Below are 20,159 nucleotides of genomic sequence, written 5' to 3'. Positions count from 1 at the left end.
GGTTTTGTTTTCTATTGTTATCATTAAATGTTAATCACTATCTGTGATGATATGGTAATGTAAATAAATTGGCAATGTGTTGTACAAGTTGGATCAGGCATGTGAGAGATGGTAACAGGACTGGATCCCCATTGAGGAGATGCTTCAGAGCAGATGGAACATTTATAGCTGAGGAATGCTAGTGTACAGATCAACATTCAGCTCCACATAAACATGCCAGAACTTGAATACTTAGTAGTCTAGACAATAATCTCTATGCCAATCACAAGTCCAGATACCTCAAAACTCAGAAACAAACCTACAAGCAGAAACTTCAAAAGCGTAATTTTTCAGTAAATAGAGACAATTTTGAAAATTGTACTTGCTTCTACATTTTTCTCAGCCTGCATGTAGTTTGCAGACTGAAAGAAACAAAATATTTGAATTGATTTCCCTTAGTATAGGTACTTTGTTCCCTGCGTTATTCAGAATGGATTGTTTTTATATCTATCTAGTTGTTTATTATTGGATATTCCTTGATGTACTTTGTACAATTTTGGTGACCTGTTTGGATCTGTCTCCATTGTAGAAGATTAAATTTGAACCACCCAAATGCAAGTGTGATGCATACATTACAAATCAAGTGGAACACCTTCAGTCTAACATAATCTAATCAATTAAATAAATAAAGACTCAGGCCAATTAGTTGCATTAGTGTTTGGTACGGTAACTATCAAGTTGAGGTAAAACGTGTAGGCCAAAACTACCTGTCATTTGAAAAACATGTATGCATGTGTGTCTGGAAAGGTGATCTATACATACTGGATACTTTTTTAAAACTTGGCAAGGAATAGGTTGTAGTTTAAATATACATGCAGCATATTCTGATCAACTGCTTACATAGCTCCTAATAACGATTAATCCAGACAACCTGGCAAATTACCAGCAATGTTGCAATATTTGCATTTGCCAAAGTGAATGGATTTTGTTTGCATTTTTAAAAAGTGAATATTACCCAAATGCCAGCTTGCCATAAGTGCTACAAACCATAATTCACTTCTGAGTTGATCATTGCATAATGAGTAGCACGAGTCAACACCAAAACTATCCAAGAGTTCTTCTTGATACACAAAATTACTCCCTTAAAAATGTTTTATAGTTCTGATCAGTGATGTTCTGTAGGGCTTAGAATGTTATCTTTAGAAGATCACAAATTTGATTCACCTTACTTGAAATCATTACTTGACAAAAGCACTACAATAGTGAATTTGAAAATGAATTTGTATCTTTGACACTTTAATTTCTACTTACATCACTTGTTAAGTTTCCAACCTTCATACAATGCAGTGTGCGGCTGTCCATACCAACTCCTTCGTAATGGCCTTTCACTTGATTGTGGTAAGCTTCTTTGTATTTGAGCTACATAAGCAATAGAATGGGAGTCAATTCATTCATTGCATTTTCCAATCATAAAATACTTAAGGTGCATAAAATTACTTGAATGTTTATTTACTTTTTTATCTTTTCATATCAGTTTATGCTACAAATAATGTACATATCACCTCTTATGCTAACTTTACAGAAATATAAAAATTAATTTTCAGTGCTGGGGAGGCTGTTTGCTAGTAACTATACCTTATCACACAATTACAAATTCACTTATACTTGAACGAACAAGCTCTAACATTTTCTGGTGAATTTTGAGGGTATTTAGTAAGAAAATACCATAAATTCATGCCTACCCTATTTCTGGTGCCACGTTTCTCAACAGAGTACCTGTTCTGGATCTTGCTGATCAAGGTTAATCTCTAACAGATATACTACTGAGGTTATTAATGTATCATAAAATCTGAGCAAATTGGAAGCATAAGATTAAGTTGTACTGTCATTTCATTACTGGAGAAAAGTCAAACAAAGCGCCTGTCACAGCAAAAGTCAGAGAGTTTGATGGGGAGGAGGAGTATTGGTGACAGGGTGGAATATCAAATCTAAACCTGTTTACTTCTAATCCATTAACCAAAGCTTCAGTCTGTTCCTAGTTAAGATATTTTCTAATCAACCTTGTTAGAGATCTTATTTCATATCTCTGGAGCAGGTGGAACTTAAATCTAGGCCTCTAAGCTCAGAGGCTCAGATATTACCACTGTACCATTAGAGGCCACTACTGTTATTAATGCCTAACCCCAGCAAATGCTTAAACATAACTAAAGTTCAATTACCAGTCACAAATCAACCTATCAAACTAAACTAGTTAAAATCAACACTGAACTACTTTAACTCTAAAACCAGCATTAAATTGTGATAACTCACATCACTAGTAAATTTCGATAACTTGGCAATATTCTTGAACTGAGGTGTTTCACAGTAGTTAATGCTGTAACCTTTGGATGTGTCCAAGTCCTTCTTGTACTCTATCTGAAAAGTTATAAACAATAGTTAAGAAACAGAAAATAAGTATTGGGTAAGATGTTTTAGGAAAATGTTTCCCAGTCCAAGAAACAGAGAATAAGTATTGGGTAAGATGTTTTAGGAAAATGTTTCCCAGTCCAAGATCAACAGGTTCTGGTGCTTGCAGGGTTGAGAAATCTCTCAAAGCATATTTCGACATCACCATGCTCTGTACTGGCTTTCACTAAAGTAGATTGAAGGAATCCATTGTGGGCGATATGGTGGCTCATTGCCTTTCAGCATCAGGCACCCAGGTTCAATTCTATCCTTGTGTGACTGTCTGTGTAGAGTTTGCACAGTCTCTCCATGTCTGCTTGTGTTTCCTCTGGGCACTCTGGTTTCTTCCTAAGTCCAAAGATGTGCAGGTTAGATAGATTGGCAATGCTAAATTTCCCAAAGTGTTCAGGGATGGGTACTTTAAGTGGATTAGTCATGGGATCTGCAGGAATGGGGTGGGTCTGGGCGAGATGCTCTTCGGAGGGTCGGTGTAGGCTTGATGGGCCAAACCCTGTTTCCACACTGTAGGGATTCAATGATTTATATGAATCTAACCATTGGGGATGTGTAGGTGAAATGATTAAGGTAATGAAGAAGTCAGTTTAGGTCAGTTGGAATGCTGGATTTTACCAGCCAGAGGATTTCTTGTCTAACATATTAGCAACTCAGCAGAATCTCAAAGGTCAATGCACATTTTCAAATAGAAACCTTGCAAATGGCTGCCAGATCACTCCATTGGAGGCATTCCTTCCACACAATGGCCAATAGACATAGCTATTAATATTAATACACCGTTAACAATCCCAATTTAACAAGTCTGAACATGATCATTGAGTTTCCTGTAACAATAACTTCAAGTCAAATCGGTGATTCTGTGTTGACTGCGTGAGGAGCACCACAGCGGGCCTTGCAGAATACTACTGACAGAGACTTCTCAATTATCACATATTGCACAAACCAGAAACTGCCGTGAATTCACGACTGCAAGAATCTTTGTCACAAATACAAATTCCAAATCACAGAATTTCAAATATTTGGTTTGCGAGAGATACAGATCATTGATTACAAGGATAAAAGAAAAAAAATAACTCAAGCATGCATTGCTATTATTAACATGAGATGAACATAAACATACACAAGAAATTCCAGTCATATGCACCTGCCTCAAAGACATCAAGCTGCTTAGTACAAATATCACATTGCAAACTGTTCTTTGCTGTATTAATTCACAAACTTATCAAATTAGGAAACATTTTTTTCAAAAGGAAAGACAATAAATTTTGTTGAAAATAAGGAGCAAAGGAAGATTTTGTTTAGAGTTCTCCAAATAATTGAATGAATGTGGTTTACATAGTTAATTACAATTCTGTTACCTCACTGACAAGCTTGTTAACTTCCTTGACACGCTTCATTGCTAAGTCTTCTTCAGCAGTTAGCATGTGGTATTGGGCTGATCCCTTCATCCTTGCAAGATCTTTTTTGTATTTTATCTGCAACCACAAAACAATTTGGCAGTTAAACTATTTCTAACTATATACATTGATGACTGGAAAACTTAAGAGTTTGTCAAGTGCTTATACCATAGAAGTTAACACTGATTCTCAACTGCAAAGCTCTAAGACTGCTTTATCTCTTAGTAATGACAGAGATTTAAGCAGCTAGCAATAAATGTGCCCTAATATGGTGTATAGAGCCAAGCTACTAGCCAGAAAACTAAATAGTAATGCAAATAAACAAATTTGATTTCATAGGCTAATAAATTCTAATTAATTATATGAATCCAAGTCAAACAACAAAATGAATGTGAATTTTGACATCAACGCGTATCTAATTCTAAATCTGATTTTCCTTTATTCTGAAGGGTAATTCAATCATCGAACAATTTTTTTAAAATCATGGTGCAGGTATCTATTTTTCTTCTATTCATATCTACTGTAATGATATTCCAGATTAAATTAATAAAACATAATTATCTTCTTTTTCATTATTATTAAAATATAAATGACCAACTGATCAACCTATTGTGGTTTAATTAAAACATCAGCCAGTCTTCAATGAAAAGTCAATCTTACATTGATTTTAAAGTTTTAATTGGATCTATGACACATTTCACTGGTTAATGAACTGGTGTATGTATAAATTACTATTCAGGAGATGTCTATCAACTTTTTAACAACATTTTAAACTTTGGCATTCTCACATTACTTGCATACTTTGAATCTTATTGTTTCTCTTTAGAGTTGCAAAAGCTGCCACTCAGTCTATTTTCTACATCTCCATTTTTACATGGTGTTAATAAACAAAAGGTGGAGGATACAGGTTCATATATGTAACAGCTCCAGGTTAAAGAGAAAGAGAAAACACCAGGATGTTGTGATTAGGGAGGGGTGGGGAGGTCAGTTAGCTGGAAAGCTGCTTTGAGATGCAGGGTAAAGCCAACAGTGTGGGTTCAATTCCAGTACAGGTTGAGGTCACCATGACGGACTCTCCCTTTTAATCTCTTCCCCATCCATTACCTTTCTTGCATAAGTAAGCAGCCCTGTGATCTGATAAAATATGGTGGCTTCACTTTTGTGATTAAGTGACAACTGAATTTTAACAACTTAAAGATTGGAGAGGAATATGGAAGGTTGAAATTCTGCAGTTCTAAGGACCTTGCAATGAATGAGTTAGATTTAGAGACTGTGATGTGTCTTTGTTTAGTCACAGTACAAGGGCAGACAAGAGGAAAAACATATAGGATGACACATTTTGCTCTTAAAGAAAAAGAGAGGAATGCTGAGAGGAGTGTTTTTCAATGTGATATCAATTGTACATTATGGAAGAGAACAAAATAACAGCAGGAATATAGAAGGGAAAGTGCATTGTAAATGTATATTTTCTGAAGGGAAGTAAGAGAAATGTGTTTCAAACTTTAAAGGAGAATACAATATCAGTGGTCAAGGAAAATTCTTAAATGGCACTAACATTAACAAAATCTGTAAAGGATACAATGAATGAGGATTGCAGCCAAACATTTGTCCAGGTTCAAATATTTTTCATCCAAAATTAATACAATAGATGTGAAATTAGATGTAATCAATCATCATCTTCCAAAGCATATACATTTGGAGTTAACAGCAAATAATTTGAATTATATCGTTTCTCTAAAAAAGGAGTCAGAGGCAAACAACTAACACAATCCAGTGAATTAAACACATTAGGCAAAGTTCCTAGAGCCCATCATCAGAAAGACAAAAAGTGATGAGCTGGAAAATACCAGCTATACTGGGGAAGTGAACATGCTTTTGTGAAAGAGTTAACAACCAAGTGATCTGGTAGAGCTTTTGATGTTCACCAAAAGTACTATCCAGGAGATATTTGATGAAATGCAACACAAGAAATTTCTGGGACAAATTGAAGTTTGTGTTATTCAAGTAATTTCTTGATATGGAAATTGGTTGGAAAACAGACAGTCGAAGTGTAGGAAAAGGGACATTCTCTGACAAGAAATACACAACTGTGGACACAACCCCAACTGTCCGCTACATGGGGGTAACTTTGGAAGTTTCAGTTTCTGGCTTGGCTCTTCATAAGACCGCAGCACACATGGAATTCAGTTGAAGAACTGAACCTCTTGTGACTAATTCTTGACCCATGTTTAGTTAACAAGGCTTCATCCCATCAGAAGAGGCCCACATGTTACTGCTTTTAGCAACCAAGCCTCTGAGCCCCTTTGAGACTTGTTGGATTTGGAAGGGGTCTTGACAGTTGCAGAGAATGCATCAAAACACATCAAATAAAGATATCAAACAAAATCCAGAACACTGTGGTCACTGCCGCATGGACAAGCAAGGAAAAAGGGTGGTGCCACAGGTCCTGAAATTGCACAACATAGGTTAGTCAGAAACTCCAGTCTACCCTGGAGATGATGCCAGTCTCCAGCCCCCAGAATTATAGTGGGTGGCTAAGCAAGTGCTCATGGAATTTCAGAGCTCGGGTTCCAAGGGAAAGCGGCAAGGGTTTAGAAAAATAACTTGCTTTTGATTTTGCGCTCGTTTATCAGGAAGATGCAGAAACAAAAGGATCTTCCCTGCAACCTGTCAGAAAGTTATGACACTGACATAACTGAGATTACAAATTTGGTTATCATGGACATAAATTCATTTCTGCTTCTGAGCAGCTCTCCATCAGTTTTTGATAATGTTACCTAATTCTGGAACAATGTAATTTTCAACGCACAACAGTACGGATAAAAGGGTCCATTCCTTTCCTTTGATACTTACATCACTTGCAAGTTCATTAGCTCTCTTGGCATTGTAATATGCAGGTGTGATCATAGCAGGGAAACTGCCTTTGCCTCTGGTTTCCTCATAATCAGCAACGTCCTCAGGCTGTACAGATGGATGAGACAATTATACCAATCAAAAATAATGACTTCGATATTGAAGGTTGTATGTAAGGATCATGTTACTTGGCATTTCACTGAGCCACTCTTGAAAATCAATCTAACAATAAAAATGCAATAAAGGTTTTCAAAACATAAAGTCCACAATCTTGTAGCTCACATCAGGGGGCTTTTATTATTTCAATTATGGAAAACTGGCACAAGTTAATGAAGGGTCATGGCAGAGTCTTCCAATTGTTGTAATTGTTATTCTCAGGTAAACTATTACCAGTCCTGAAGCACAGAACAAAATCATTCCCATTCGTAGCAAGAAGCCCTGCCTGCTTAGAGCATCTATGAGAAATTAGTCTACACAGACTGCATATGATTCTTGGGAGCATTCTAAACAATGGTTGGAATGTTAAAAAAAATAGTTTGTATCCAAACTTGTAATCTGCAACACCATCAGTAGACACTCCATCGTGGAAGCTAAAGATGGAAAATGACTTCTTACAGGGTTTCCTCTATAAAAAGGATCAGGTCACCCTGAATCAAGGATCAAAAAAAGTGTGAATAAATCCGAAGAGGCCCGAAACTGTGGGCAAAGGAAATTTTAACTCTTGGGTGGGAAATTCATTGGTATCTAGTTTTGCTGCAAATGCAGGGACGTGACTGTATTGTGTGCCAAAACAGGACAACTAAGTCTGGCTTGAAATCGGGCCTGAGGCTGTGTTATTATTAATGGCTCTTTAGCACGGCTTTAAGCAGCTTGATCACTTGAAGAAATTAATGTCAGCCACTTGCCTCATTGTCCTGTGTATTAGTGGAGGGAAAGAGCAGCTTTGTTAGCTCAAACATTGTGGAATTGGGAGGGGTGAGCAATGTTCCTGCATCTTCAGCTGCATTATCACAATTCGCAGCAGAGTAACCCAGCACTGCACAAAATCCAATTTAGTCAATAAGCACAAAGTATACAGACGCTGGAAATCTGAAATAAAAACAAAAAGTGCTACAGGTCTGGTAATATCTGTGGAAAGAGAGAGAAACAGAGTTAATCTTAGTGTTAAGTCCAATATGACTCAAAGAGGCATACTGAACTCAAAGTGTTAACTGTTTCTCAATCCACAGATGCTGACAAACCTCTTGAGTTTCTTTAGCACTTTCTGTTTCATTCCAGTTTAGCAGAGGAAGCCTGAAATAGGTAATAGCCTACTTATTTATAGGAATGCTGGCACGAGGTTTTATTTTAAGTCTCTACCAGGGGGATCTAAAAAAAGTCTTTCCCAATATTGGGTTTGATGTATTTCAACCTGTCTTTGAAGGCAAGATGTTGGCCGTGAAATTGGATTTTTTTTAATCAGTTTTACACATGTGAAACAGGATTAATTTCATGCCTTCTGTTTTTTAATAGCTAAATACTCATGCAAAATCCTCTGTGTTGAAATCTATATATAACTTTGTCTTTCAAACAGTTATTTTTAGCTGGAGAGGCATGGCTGCAGGCAGAACACTCATATTGTATGACTGCTGTACAAAATGGACACTAATTTGAAAACAAGTTTGGCTCCCAGTAAGGAAGATGTGAAGCAAAATAATGAGAAAAACATTGACACTAAATGTCAATTTAGATATTCTTACACTTGATTAACGTTTCACATCTTTTATTAACTAACTGGTTATGAAATACAAGTTTAAAATTAACTTACAGATAATTCAAACATGCATATGATAGAGAAAATATTGAGACTACTTTCTGCTTGGAGACTAACCTGACTGTATTTTACTGAATTTTCTCTTGTCATAGCAACTTGAGCACCTGCTGCTTGGCTCCAATTTCCCTTAATATTCTTTTCATAGTCTTCATGGTATTTAAGCTGACATGGAAATGTCAAAGGAGAAAGAGCAAAAAATATGCAATGTTAAACCTGTTAACATTTTTTTAAAATTGGGGCCTTCAGTGACCCCTTTAAGGACTGTTGTGTAGGTCTTAGTGCTTGAAATGATGTGTGCAATCATGCATTTATTGTGCAATCTGCAATCACATACAAACTATCCTGACATACACTCTGAAACAGCTCTGGGAGCAGAAATTTGAACAATATCTGTTTTTTAGATAGGTACACTGGATGATGACATTGCATTCCCATGTGGCATGTTTCCAGTGTAGAGTAAACACGCGAATGCTTCTTGCTATATGAGCCCTCCAGTACCATTTCCTGTTTGAGATAAACATGCCTCACCATTAAATGTCTGCACTACCTTCTGAAAGTACATGTAAAACCTAACAAAAAGTATTAATTTTCACAGAATCCCACTGACTTTGCAGACTCAGTAACAACTCAGTGATAAAAAGCATTTATAAAATGTACTTTTACAGTTCTAATTTGCCTTAACACCAATAATGAGATGTACTGGTTGGCTAAGTCTACCATTCGGTGTCCAGAGTAGATGAAGTTGCTTGACATTTATGAAACTGGAATGTGTCTTGACAATTTTTTGTTTGTTTATCAAGAGGAGTAGCACAATGGAATTAAAAGCAAGTAATGCTTTCAAATTTTAATAACATTGCTGAGCAAACTGTTGTACGAGACCTTTGGTTCTGAAATGGTTACTGCAGAGGAGTGTATTAAGCTCTGCCCAATAGGATCTCACAAGGACTTGCATGGGGAGAACAGCTTTCAATCTCAAAGGAAATTGACTCTGCATCTAAGTCTCCTCATTGGTTGGGGGGGGGGGGAGCAATCTTCCCCTTATCTAAATGTGGGGGTGGGCATGAGCAGACCTCCCCAACCAAGAAGATAATTCCCCAGATTGTTGCCAATCAATCCAATCATAACCGCAACACTGGCGATCAAGGTCAGCCAGAGGGCAGCAGCCTCTTGGTTGTAATGCCCACCAGGCAATGCCTGCTCCTTGGGTAATCCAGTACTGAGATGGTAAGTATCTATTCTTCTTCTCGGGAACAGGGTGTTCAAAGGAGGAAGTGAGTTTTGGTGGGTGAGGTAGTAGCTTTCAGAGGCCAGCCCTTGTTGGCATCAGTGCCTCTGGTTTCCCCCAGATTGGCTATTTTGCAACTTTCTTATGCCTTCATTTCTTGTGAATTATGATCCTTCACATACATTAAAACAGAAATATTTTCACCATTGTGACATTTTGTCTTCATATATACATGTAACATTGCCACTGCGTCATAACATTCATAATCTCAAAAGCTATCGTTGTATCTCAGCCGATTGACTGAGCTGTTTATTTTCTTTAAACTGTGTTTTCCAAAGAAGGGAATTGATAGTAATTGCCTGTTATGTTAGGCTCAGAGCAGGAATGACAAGTATTCTACAGTCACAAATGATGACTCTAGTGTGATCCAATTGTACATAATAACAGTAATCAAGAATGATACAATTATATAAGATTAACTTATTCTACCTAAATAACAGTTTCAATTTGGACAATGTCAAATTAGCATTATAATAACACACTCTGTTATGGTTAATCAATTGACACAGCCAGAGATGATTTCAGAAATCAATGTTAGGAAACAGTGATTTAAAATGTCCAAGAATGCTGAAAATTGTGCATGCCCAGAACATTAACATAAATTTCTGGATTACTGGTCTAGTCTGGTGACATTACTACCATGCACATTGTTCCTCTTAGACTTCAAAGCCTGCCTGGTGCATGAGTCCCTTGGTCAACCACTGGGGAAGTCTCCTTTAGATGGACAGTCAAGTGGATTCCTGATGACTTTGGGTGCCTGCAGGCCAGCTGGAAAATTCAGGTCAGCTTTTGACCTGAGGAGGCCTTAGATGACTAGCCCTGCCTCGGCACCCAGTCTCATCTGACATTCATGGAAATAGTCAGCAAGACAAGTAATAGTGTGATATTTCACACCTGCTTAATTCCACACTCACCCTCGTTGAGGCCAAAAACATCCACCTCAAGTCTGAATTAAATGGACACCGAATCAGAGGAGGTGATAATAAAAGGTATTGTCAAAAGCTTGATCAAAGAGAAGAGTATTAATGAAGTTCATAAAGGAGAAAAGAAAGGTGGAGGAGCACAGTAATGCAACACAAGAACTCTAAAACCTTAGGCCTAGTTGGCTGAAGGCACAACCATCATTGATGATGTGATGGGCATGCCAGAGATTTCAAGGTGGGGTGGTACAGCTTGTTGAGGTCACAATGAAAATGAAGGTCAAGATCGTAAAATTTAAAACATGAGAATGAGAATTAAATCAAAAGTGTCAGAGGGCAAGGAGTCAATGTAGATCAGTAAAATCTGGGATGATAGCATAATAGGGTATTTCACAAGATTGGGAAGGGTAAAAGTTTCTCAAGAGCATAGTTAGTGTGTTAAGCTTTATTTTTTGAATAGATATTTTCAGTATATGATGCCAGGTGTACTCAATTTACTCCCTGGAAACTGGGATTCATTTATAGATGTTAAAGTGGTGCAAAATGGAGCAGGCAATCACAACTGTCACCAGCTTGGAGATGTGTGCATGTTTGTTTATTTAAGTGGGAAGAAGGCAGGGGATAATGTGGAATGAAGGATACAATTTTAAAAGGGGTGCAAAGGAATATGGGTGCATGTGAGCATACATTATTGAAGGTAGCAGGACAGCTCCAAAGAGTAGTTAACAAAGCAAACAGTATTTTCAGCTTTATCAGTAGATGCATAGATTGGAAGAACAAGGAAATTAAGCTAATCGTATACAAAAACACTGGTTCAGCTGCAACTGCAGTTTTGGGTTGTATTCTGGATCTCCTTTTGGAAGTGAAGGCATTGGAGAGAGTGGACAAAATATTAATTCCAAGAATGAGGAACTTCAGTTCTGAAGGGGCATTGGGAAAGTTGGGATTATTTTCCTTTGGACAGAGAAGGTTGAAAGAATTTTTGACAGAGGTGTTCAAAATCATGAGGGTCTGTCCAGGGTATGCAGGATAAAAACTACTTGCACTGGTGAAAATATTAAGAAGACGAGGACACAGATTAAAATTAATTGGCAAAAGAACAAAAGGCAACATAAGCAAGTCCATGTATGATTAAAATCTGGAATGTGTTGCCTGAGAATAGGTGAAGGCAGGTTCAATTGAGACATTCAGAGGGAATGAGATTATTATCCAAAAAGGGAAAGAGTGCAGACTGCATGGGAGGAAGGCTTGGGAGTGGTACTTGGTATATCGTTTATTCAGCGAGCCAGTGCAGACAACAAACCAAATTCTGTGATTTAAAACAGTGGGAGAATCCAGTTGTGAAATAAAAGAACAGCATTTCCAAAAGGACAAATTCAGCAATGGTTAACCATAGCTCATAACAGTTTGAACAGAGGTTAAAAAAAAGTGCAACATAGTAAAACAACCAGAGTGTTGAGCAAGCCTTGAAGGTCATCATCCTGCCTGTGAACATGTGATCACTCCTGCCCTTTATAAAAGCTATAACAACATGTTTAAAGGACAGTTTGACACAAAAGACAATTACTACATTGAGCAATGGAGATGACAGTGATAAGACAAGTATACTGTCTTATATTTAAAAAAACAATTCTACTAATTAAAATTAAAGATGCGAGATATTCTGTTTCAAATATTCTGTTTCTGTTCCCGCCTCAGGCACCTGACTGTGTGCAGTTTGCACATTCTCCCTGTGTCTGCGTGGGCTTCCTCCAGGTGCTCTGGTTTCCTCCCACAGTCCAAAGATGTGCAGGTTAGGTGAATTGGCCATGCTAAATTGCCCGTAGTGTTAGGTGCAGGGGTAAATGTAGGGGAATGGGTCTGGGTGGGTTGCACTTCGGTGGGTCGGTGTGGACTTGTTGGGCCGAAGGGCCTGTTTCCACACTGTAAGTAATCTAATCTAATTTAATCAAAATAGTTTAAGACATTATCTAAATTTGTCCATAGTGTGCTGCAGTTGCAACACAAAATAATGAAGATGATCAAGAACAAGAGTGCTTAAATAAAAAAAAAGAGTACCCAAGAATGACTTAGGGCTGATTGCAACCTTTTGCACACATATCTGAAAGTTCAACCCACTCAGTCAAATGTCTATGTTGGTAAAATGTAGGTAAACTATGCATTAGACTAAAAGGCATACTGTTGCCTGAAATAGACAATACAACATATCCTTTCATTTACTGTAGATTGTTGTCATAGAGTCATAGAGATGTACAGCACGGAAACAGTCCCTTCAGTCCAACCCATTCATGCCAACCAGATATTCTAAATTAATCTAGTACTATTTGCCAGCACTTGATCCATATCCCTCTAAACCCTTCCTAATCATATACTCATCCATATGCCTTTTAAATGCTGTAACTGCACCAGCCTCCACAACTTCCTCTGGCAGCTCATTTCATACACGCACCACCCTCTGCGTGAAAATGTTGCCCCTTAAGTCCCTTTTAAGTCTTTCTCCTCTCACCCTAAACTGATGCCCTCTATCTCTAGACTCCCCCACCCAGGGAAAAGGCCTTGTCTCTGTATATAGAAAAAGAATTGAGGGAAAACAGGCAGTGGCAAGAAAACTGCATATCTCTTGTAAGAGGTTTTGATGGAAATCTCTGACACAATGGCCATACCTTTTGTACATGACGTACAAGTCAGGTAAAGGACTGTGCTTCTGGTTTTATACAATTAAGGTCAGATGCATTTAGTATTTTCTATTCCAAACAAAATGTGCCATCGCAGTAGTGCACTATTATGCCTAACTTTACAGATGTAATTTTCATTTAGAATTTTCTCTGTGTTACAGATATTCCAGATCCTTAGGAACAACAAGCCAGGTCTCTCACCATATAGTCCCTTCAGTATTATTTTAAACAGTTAGTTACATACCAGAGGATTTTAGTGAATTAGAGGAAGATATATACAGATTGAATCATTTAACATAAGTATTCCTCATGTTTAAGCAGGGCTGTCTGATTCTACATCACTTAACTAAACCAACCACATGTCTATAACAGTAAGTCACAAGCTAGGTTTTATTGCAGCAAGTAACTCCCCTCCTGGCTCCCTAAAGCCTGCCCACTAGCTGTAAGTCATGGTGGGATCATGGTGGAATACTCTGCACTTGCCCAGGTGAGTTTAGCATTAACAACACCCAAGAAGCTGAACACCATCCAAGAGATGGCAGCAACAAAAATCAGAAAATGCTGGAAAAACTCAGCATGTCTGGCAGCATCTGTGGACAGAAAGGAGAGACACCCTTGAAGACACAGCAGCCTACTTGAACAGCAGCCCATCCACCATTGGCAAAGCTCACCTTCTCCATCATTACCACTACATCAAATTGCAGCAGCTTTTTCAAACCACCTCCAAAAAAAAATGCAAACTCTACTACCTGGAAGGAAAAGACCAAAGTCACATGGGAACACCATCACCTCCAATTTCCCCTCCAAGTCACCTTCCATACTAACTTCAGACTTCCTTCAGTGTAGCCAAATGAAAACCCTCAAAACCTCTCCCCAAAGTTTCAGGGGAATTATACAGCACATAAAATGCTGCAGTTTGATCACTAGTATTCACCATCTTCTCAAATCAATTAGGAATTGTCAATAAATATAAAGTCCTGCGAATGATTGGAAAGAAACTCGAAGAAATTCAGGAGATTCTCTGGAAATCTTTACATCTAATCTTTCAAGTAGCATACTATTTCAAATTGAAAGAACCGGATTAGATCAAAGACCACAAGATGGAAAGACCCAAGAGCTTCATCATAAATAATTGCTAATAGTTTCACTATTAATGAAATAGAATCAAAATGCCATCATGACCACATGCAACACCAGCAGTGCCAACATACTTCAAATGTTCCATCAATCCTTGCTGGAATTAATATTTTCGAGAACATTGTATACATCACTCAAAGTGAACAGATAGCATCATTGGTAGAAGCAAGATTTTGGTTTCTTACAGGAACTGAAGGATTGCCAACTGCAGCCCATGCAGTACTGTCAGAATGGAAGGAGGAGAATGAAAGGATACTGATACAGTTCCCAAGGAGGAAGAGATAATAGAAGATAGACAGTTTAAGGCCTCTCTGCATTATCCATTCTAAATAAAATAACTACATTCTCTCAAAAATTATCTTACAAGTTATAATGTTAGAAATGATACTTACATCACTGGCCAATATGCCTCCTGCTTTGGCATGTAGTAACTGTGGAGTGTCCACCACTGAAGCATACTTGGAAATGTACTCTCCATGTCCACGTTTATACTCCACCTTCAGTAATTTAGATAGACACAAGCTTCAGTAGTGTCAAGCTTTAACAAATAAATATATTTACTCATCAAGTTTGAAATCCTAAACGTTTTAGTAGTTGTTCATATCTCAGATAAACTTAAGTTCCTCATGGCTCAATCTTTGGCAAACTTAGCTCCTCTTCAACGGAGCCTGTTTGACATGAACTCAGCCCAGGTTTCTGACTTGAAGGTCAGTGAAGGTGAATGCTCACTGAGACACGTGTTAAGCTTGTCAATCTTGCACAGGATCAGAATTGAAGTAGCACCAAAATATCTGCTAAAGCCATATGTCCAGGAATATTACAGCAGCTAGAGCTATGCCTCAACATTCCCTATTGATTTGAAACACCTGCACAAAATGCCCGTTGGAAAAAGTGTTATAGTAAAATAGTTGTTGACAAGGATGCTGTTATGCAATGAAAAAGTCTGAAAGCACATTAGTTCTTGAGATGTGTATCACAATAGAAAATCTCTGACTTTGCAATTTCTATGCCAGTACAACTTATTTTTGTGCTCTCAGCAAACATCGTGACTAAGGTCATGCAGTTATAACTGTTTTAGTTGCTACCAATATGAATGGCCAATCACTGTGTGCCTCAGCTTACTGTGTGTAGGCTCGCACTTTAGGCTAGGTAATTTCTCATCAACCTTATCCGCCTTTATTTTCTAAAGTTTTGAATGCAGAGATGTCTCAAACAGTTTGTGAATTGCAACATTCTGTTAATGTATGTTATCAAGTTTTCATTTCAGAATCATGGTAATTACAAAGTGAGATAATTTCATGTTAAACATGTATAAATCAATGTTGTGAAGAGAATTCCATGACTCCCCTTCAACTGTTATGCAATTAATCCAAGTAAAATGAATACCTAGATACAGATTTACAGACCTCTAACACAAAAGGTTATTAATAAAGAACAAATTATTTATATTTTTGGCTTCCAGTGAGATTAGTTTTAAAGATTATTTAACCATTTCATTTCTTTCTTGAGTTTGTCAGTGTGATGCACCATTCTGGTTGCAATGGCAAGTTCCATAGTTCTTTGCCTCCCTTAAGGTCGTAACTCAGATGTTTGAGATCAGGCTGCAGATAATTTCAATTATCTTTCAATTCTTCCCCCTCACTGTATGTAAGTGCCTGCAAACTACTGAATGAATCCCACACTGATACTGGTTATATTGGTAAGTTAATTTGGATCACTTTCTCAAAGTCCTATCCTATCACTAACAGCACAGCATACATTACAGTAGCACAAAGCATTATCATTATCATTCACCATTGAAGTTTTAACTTAAACTAATCTCTAAGTTAAGCTAAATCAATCACTTACATCACTGATAGCTTTTTGAGCCTGGGCAACTCGTACAAGCTCTGGATTTGTAACACAAGCAGAGTACCAACTTTTGTCTTCTTCATAGGCAGCCTGGTAAGCATGCTGTCAATTTAAAAACAGGAAAACCACTTGAATAAAGTATAGAACTGTGACCTAATTACATTAACTACTGCCAGAACCAATGCTTAATCTTGAAAGATGTAAAATAAATAATGGTTAAAACAAACAAAAGAAACTAGTCATGTGCTACCTTGCTGACAAGTTCTGTATTTTTCTGTGCTTGAAGAAGAGAGGGCATATCTGGTGGTAGGTGATATGATTCCTTTGTTTCATCCCATGCCTTAGTGTACTGCACCTGTAAGGAAGCACCTTTGTTCAATAATGGAGCTTCTTTGCGTTTGAATGTAAAAAGAAAGCACAGTGACATAATGAGGGAAACTTTCTTGGATGCAGCAAATATCAGAAAACGGCAAACATCCAATATTTGTCTTTTAATGCCTTTACTACTACAGAACTAGGAAGAGCTCAACTAAATTATTATCATTTTGGTGAAACATCAAAATGCTAATTGCAGATTTAAGTCATAGCCCACTTTACATGTATCACAATTTTTAACATGCATCAAGCCACAGGCTCTGAAAATACATTAGGTAGTACCTGCCCACATCTCTGAAGCTGACTTTGCCAAGGTTTTGTTGAGTAATGTGAAGGGCCCACAGTTTAGGAGCCTTCAACAAACCCACCAATGTACATGCAGATACTCTCACATCCACCCTTCCTGGCCTCATCAGGCATAGATGCACCAAGGATAAGATAATTGCCCAAAATAAGGCTTCTAATGTGGGAAATTGATGCCGTTGTCCCTGCCTCACACAATGAAAACGATACTTCAGGACTCAGCACTGCAAGACTATCCTGAAAATTAGTTTCTGACCAGTGTCATGAACTCCACCAATATTATGGGAGGAGTCCCAACAGAATAGTCACAGATTCATGGGGCAAAATATAATTAAAAAGCAATTTTACTGCGTATGGCACTTAAATTTTACAATACTTTCAAGCTGCTTACCTTACTTGCAAGTCTCCCAACCTGAGAGGCGTGCTCCATCTGCTTCGACTTTATATCCCAATGAAAAACTGACTTGAATTTTTCGGCTTCCTCGCGGTACTTAATCTAAGTACAAAAGTTCAGTGGATATTTTATGATATTAGATTTTAAAACTGACTGTATTAGTACTTGGGAGGACCGAAGCCACAGTTACGCAACTTGTGAGTTCATTATATATTTTTCTTTATCTTTCCCATCTTTTTACTGCATATTCCTTAATTATTTTTCTTTTCCCTGTCAGCCTCCTTGAAGTTCAATATTTTCACATCAAGAGCAATCAAAAAATTCTCATCAACTTCTCACGGATCGAGTCCTCTCCTCAAATAATATTGGAATCAAATTGCATGAGGTCAGGTGAGCCATATTAAACATATAAATCTAAGCTGTGAAGAGAATTCCATGACTTCCCTTAAACTGTTATGCAATTAATCCTGGGCTGAAAACAAAAAATGCTGGAGATCACAACGGGTCAGGGAGCAACCATGGAGAGGAAGCAAGTTAACCTTTCGGGTCTAGATAACTCTTCATCAGAGCTGAAGATGAAGAGTCATCTAGACTTGAAATGTTAGCTTTCTTTTTCTCCATGAATGCTGCCTGACCTGTTGTGAACTCCCGCTTTTTTTTTTGCTTTGAGTATATATCCCAGCACCTACAGTAATTTGCTCGTACAGCTTTACAGGGCTACAAGCATTACAAACAGTTTCATCTTGTCCTTATTGTCATCACAATAAGTAAACCATGGTATCTTGGAGATTAAGTCAAAAAGTTCACAGTGCAGTTACCAAAGCAACAAGCTGCAGTTGGACTAAATAAATAATCGTTTAAAGTGTAGTGTTTAAGTTTTTCACTTCCACAATTCATGCAGTCACTGTAACATGTACACTTCTCTTTCTCTTGAAATTCTCATTGTCCAAAGGTATGCTAATTCATGGTTCATGCTAGATGCCAATGGACAAGGCAAGCTTTAAGAACTATCTCAGTTGCAACTGGAATTGAACCCACGTTAGATACCATACACTGGCTGTCTATCCAACCAAGCTAACAAACGAAACATCTTCAGTTACTGGTATCAATCAGAATGTGTGTTGGGTAGAGTTACAGGAATGATTTATCTTCTGTTTTGAAAAGTTATCACAAATGAAACCTGGAATTTAAGAACACAATAGGAGAATGGTTTGCGAAACCCCGTATAAAGTTAAAGCAAAAGCTGAAATACAAATTTCACCGAAATATTGAATTCAACAAGCCAGGACGAAAGTACAATTAAAATGTTGGGTTTTAAGAAGAAAACTAACTTGATAAAATTGATCACAGTCAAGTAAAGGAAGTAACAATCTCTGTCATACAAACATAATATTGAAAGCAAAACACCCATCTCCGTGCCTGGCAGGAACAAGTTAAGATTTCTTTTACAAATAACTATTCAGCTTGCAGATCTTCAAGACGAGCTTAATAAAGGTCAGTTTAATATAATTATGTAAATTCTGTTCAACAACTTTGGACCAATTTGTGACTGCGGACGGCAAACAAGCCTGAAGATTATAATTTTAACCTCGACACGAAATCAAAGCACAAGCAGCGAGGTGTCACAGTTGCTGTCCAGAAATAGATGTTGCTGTAACAGGCTTCATTCCAAAGCTTGGTTGTCACCGAGACTAAGAAAATAAACTGAACACTCTGTAAACTATAACACAGATATCGGTCGTTTAATCATTAGTTATTGATAAACACCGCTTTGTCATCCGAATTGAAGTATTACAACAATATGCTGTATCTAGGGACTGAATATTCAGTCGTTTGGCCATGCCCGGTGATCTCTGATGATGTATTATGAGGAGAATATGCGTTGTGCCCATTTACAGTGCCAGTTACCCACCTCACTGGACTCGCTTTGTTTTTTCACGTTCAGGTTCAGGGGTGTATCTAGTATGCTGGTGAATTTGTTGACTTTAGGATTGTGCCTGTGAATTAAAATAAACATTGCCAGCAATTTACAAACAAAAAAGATAATCGAAAGAATTTTCTACCAATTTCATTCAGGTTGTGCAAAGTTCTTCAGACATACAGAGCGCTCGAACAATTTCTCCAAGCGCCGTGGTATAAATCCGTACGTCTAAAATTAGACTGCTATGGCACTTTTAGCATCCACTTTTAGTAAAACAAGAAATATTCGATAATCTTGCGCTTTTAATTGTTCAATTTGAATATATTTAAATGTAGATTAATATTGATTGAGTCATAAAATCCCTTTTAATTTTGAGTCTTAACAAAGTTGTCATTAACTTTTAAAATGACTCACGCCTGACAGTACGGTTTCTTCTGGTGACTGACAAAATTGTTGACCGTTAAGATCATTTTGCAGACCTCACAGTGGAAACAGGACTTGTGCCAGGTCTGTAGGTAGCAAAATAAGCACGTTATTAACTGGGTCAAACTTCCAGTTTGAAACAAACATTTGACATTTCAAGGAAATTTCAGCATCACTCACTTGGTCGATGCAAACTATTTTCTCAGCGGGATAAACGTCAAAACCACACCGAGCACACGGTTTATTCATTTTCAATGAGTAGTTTTGCTGTTCAAAAGTAAACGGCGAAAATCCTCTTCTTTCCTTCCCGTTGGTCTGTTTCTGATCTATGCTTCTTGTGACCTCGCCTGGATTAGAACCTACCACCAGCGGG

At 37.6% G+C, this 20,159-nt stretch overlaps 1 protein-coding gene across 4 annotated transcripts in view; it reads right to left on the bottom strand.

Annotated features, from left to right (window-relative positions):
• nrap (nebulin-related anchoring protein) overlaps nt 1-20,159 on the bottom strand; it is a 101,605-nt gene extending 81,446 nt beyond the window's left edge. For 2 of the 4 annotated variants that reach the window (XM_072557386.1, XM_072557388.1), the window contains exons 1-12: nt 19,967-20,159; nt 19,778-19,872; nt 19,355-19,439; nt 17,440-17,544; nt 16,621-16,725; nt 16,368-16,472; nt 14,912-15,016; nt 8,560-8,664; nt 6,690-6,797; nt 3,798-3,914; nt 2,290-2,394; nt 1,291-1,398 (exon numbers count right to left, since the gene is read on the bottom strand). In XM_072557386.1, the coding sequence (XP_072413487.1) occupies nt 1,291-1,398; nt 2,290-2,394; nt 3,798-3,914; nt 6,690-6,797; nt 8,560-8,664; nt 14,912-15,016; nt 16,368-16,472; nt 16,621-16,725; nt 17,440-17,544; nt 19,355-19,439; nt 19,778-19,872; nt 19,967-20,035 (1,212 nt within the window). In that variant the 5' untranslated portion in view covers nt 20,036-20,159. The remainder of the gene's footprint in view (nt 1-1,290; nt 1,399-2,289; nt 2,395-3,797; nt 3,915-6,689; nt 6,798-8,559; nt 8,665-14,911; nt 15,017-16,367; nt 16,473-16,620; nt 16,726-17,439; nt 17,545-19,354; nt 19,440-19,777; nt 19,873-19,966) is intronic. The other 2 variants (XM_072557387.1, XM_072557389.1) reach the window with 2 other exon arrangements.

The sequence above is a fragment of the Chiloscyllium punctatum genome, chromosome 38 (assembly GCF_047496795.1).
Source record: "Chiloscyllium punctatum isolate Juve2018m chromosome 38, sChiPun1.3, whole genome shotgun sequence".
Classification (NCBI taxonomy): Eukaryota; Metazoa; Chordata; class Chondrichthyes; order Orectolobiformes; family Hemiscylliidae; genus Chiloscyllium; species Chiloscyllium punctatum.
Note: the sequence above shows the minus strand (reverse complement) of the source record. Positions and strands in the feature narration are given on the sequence as shown.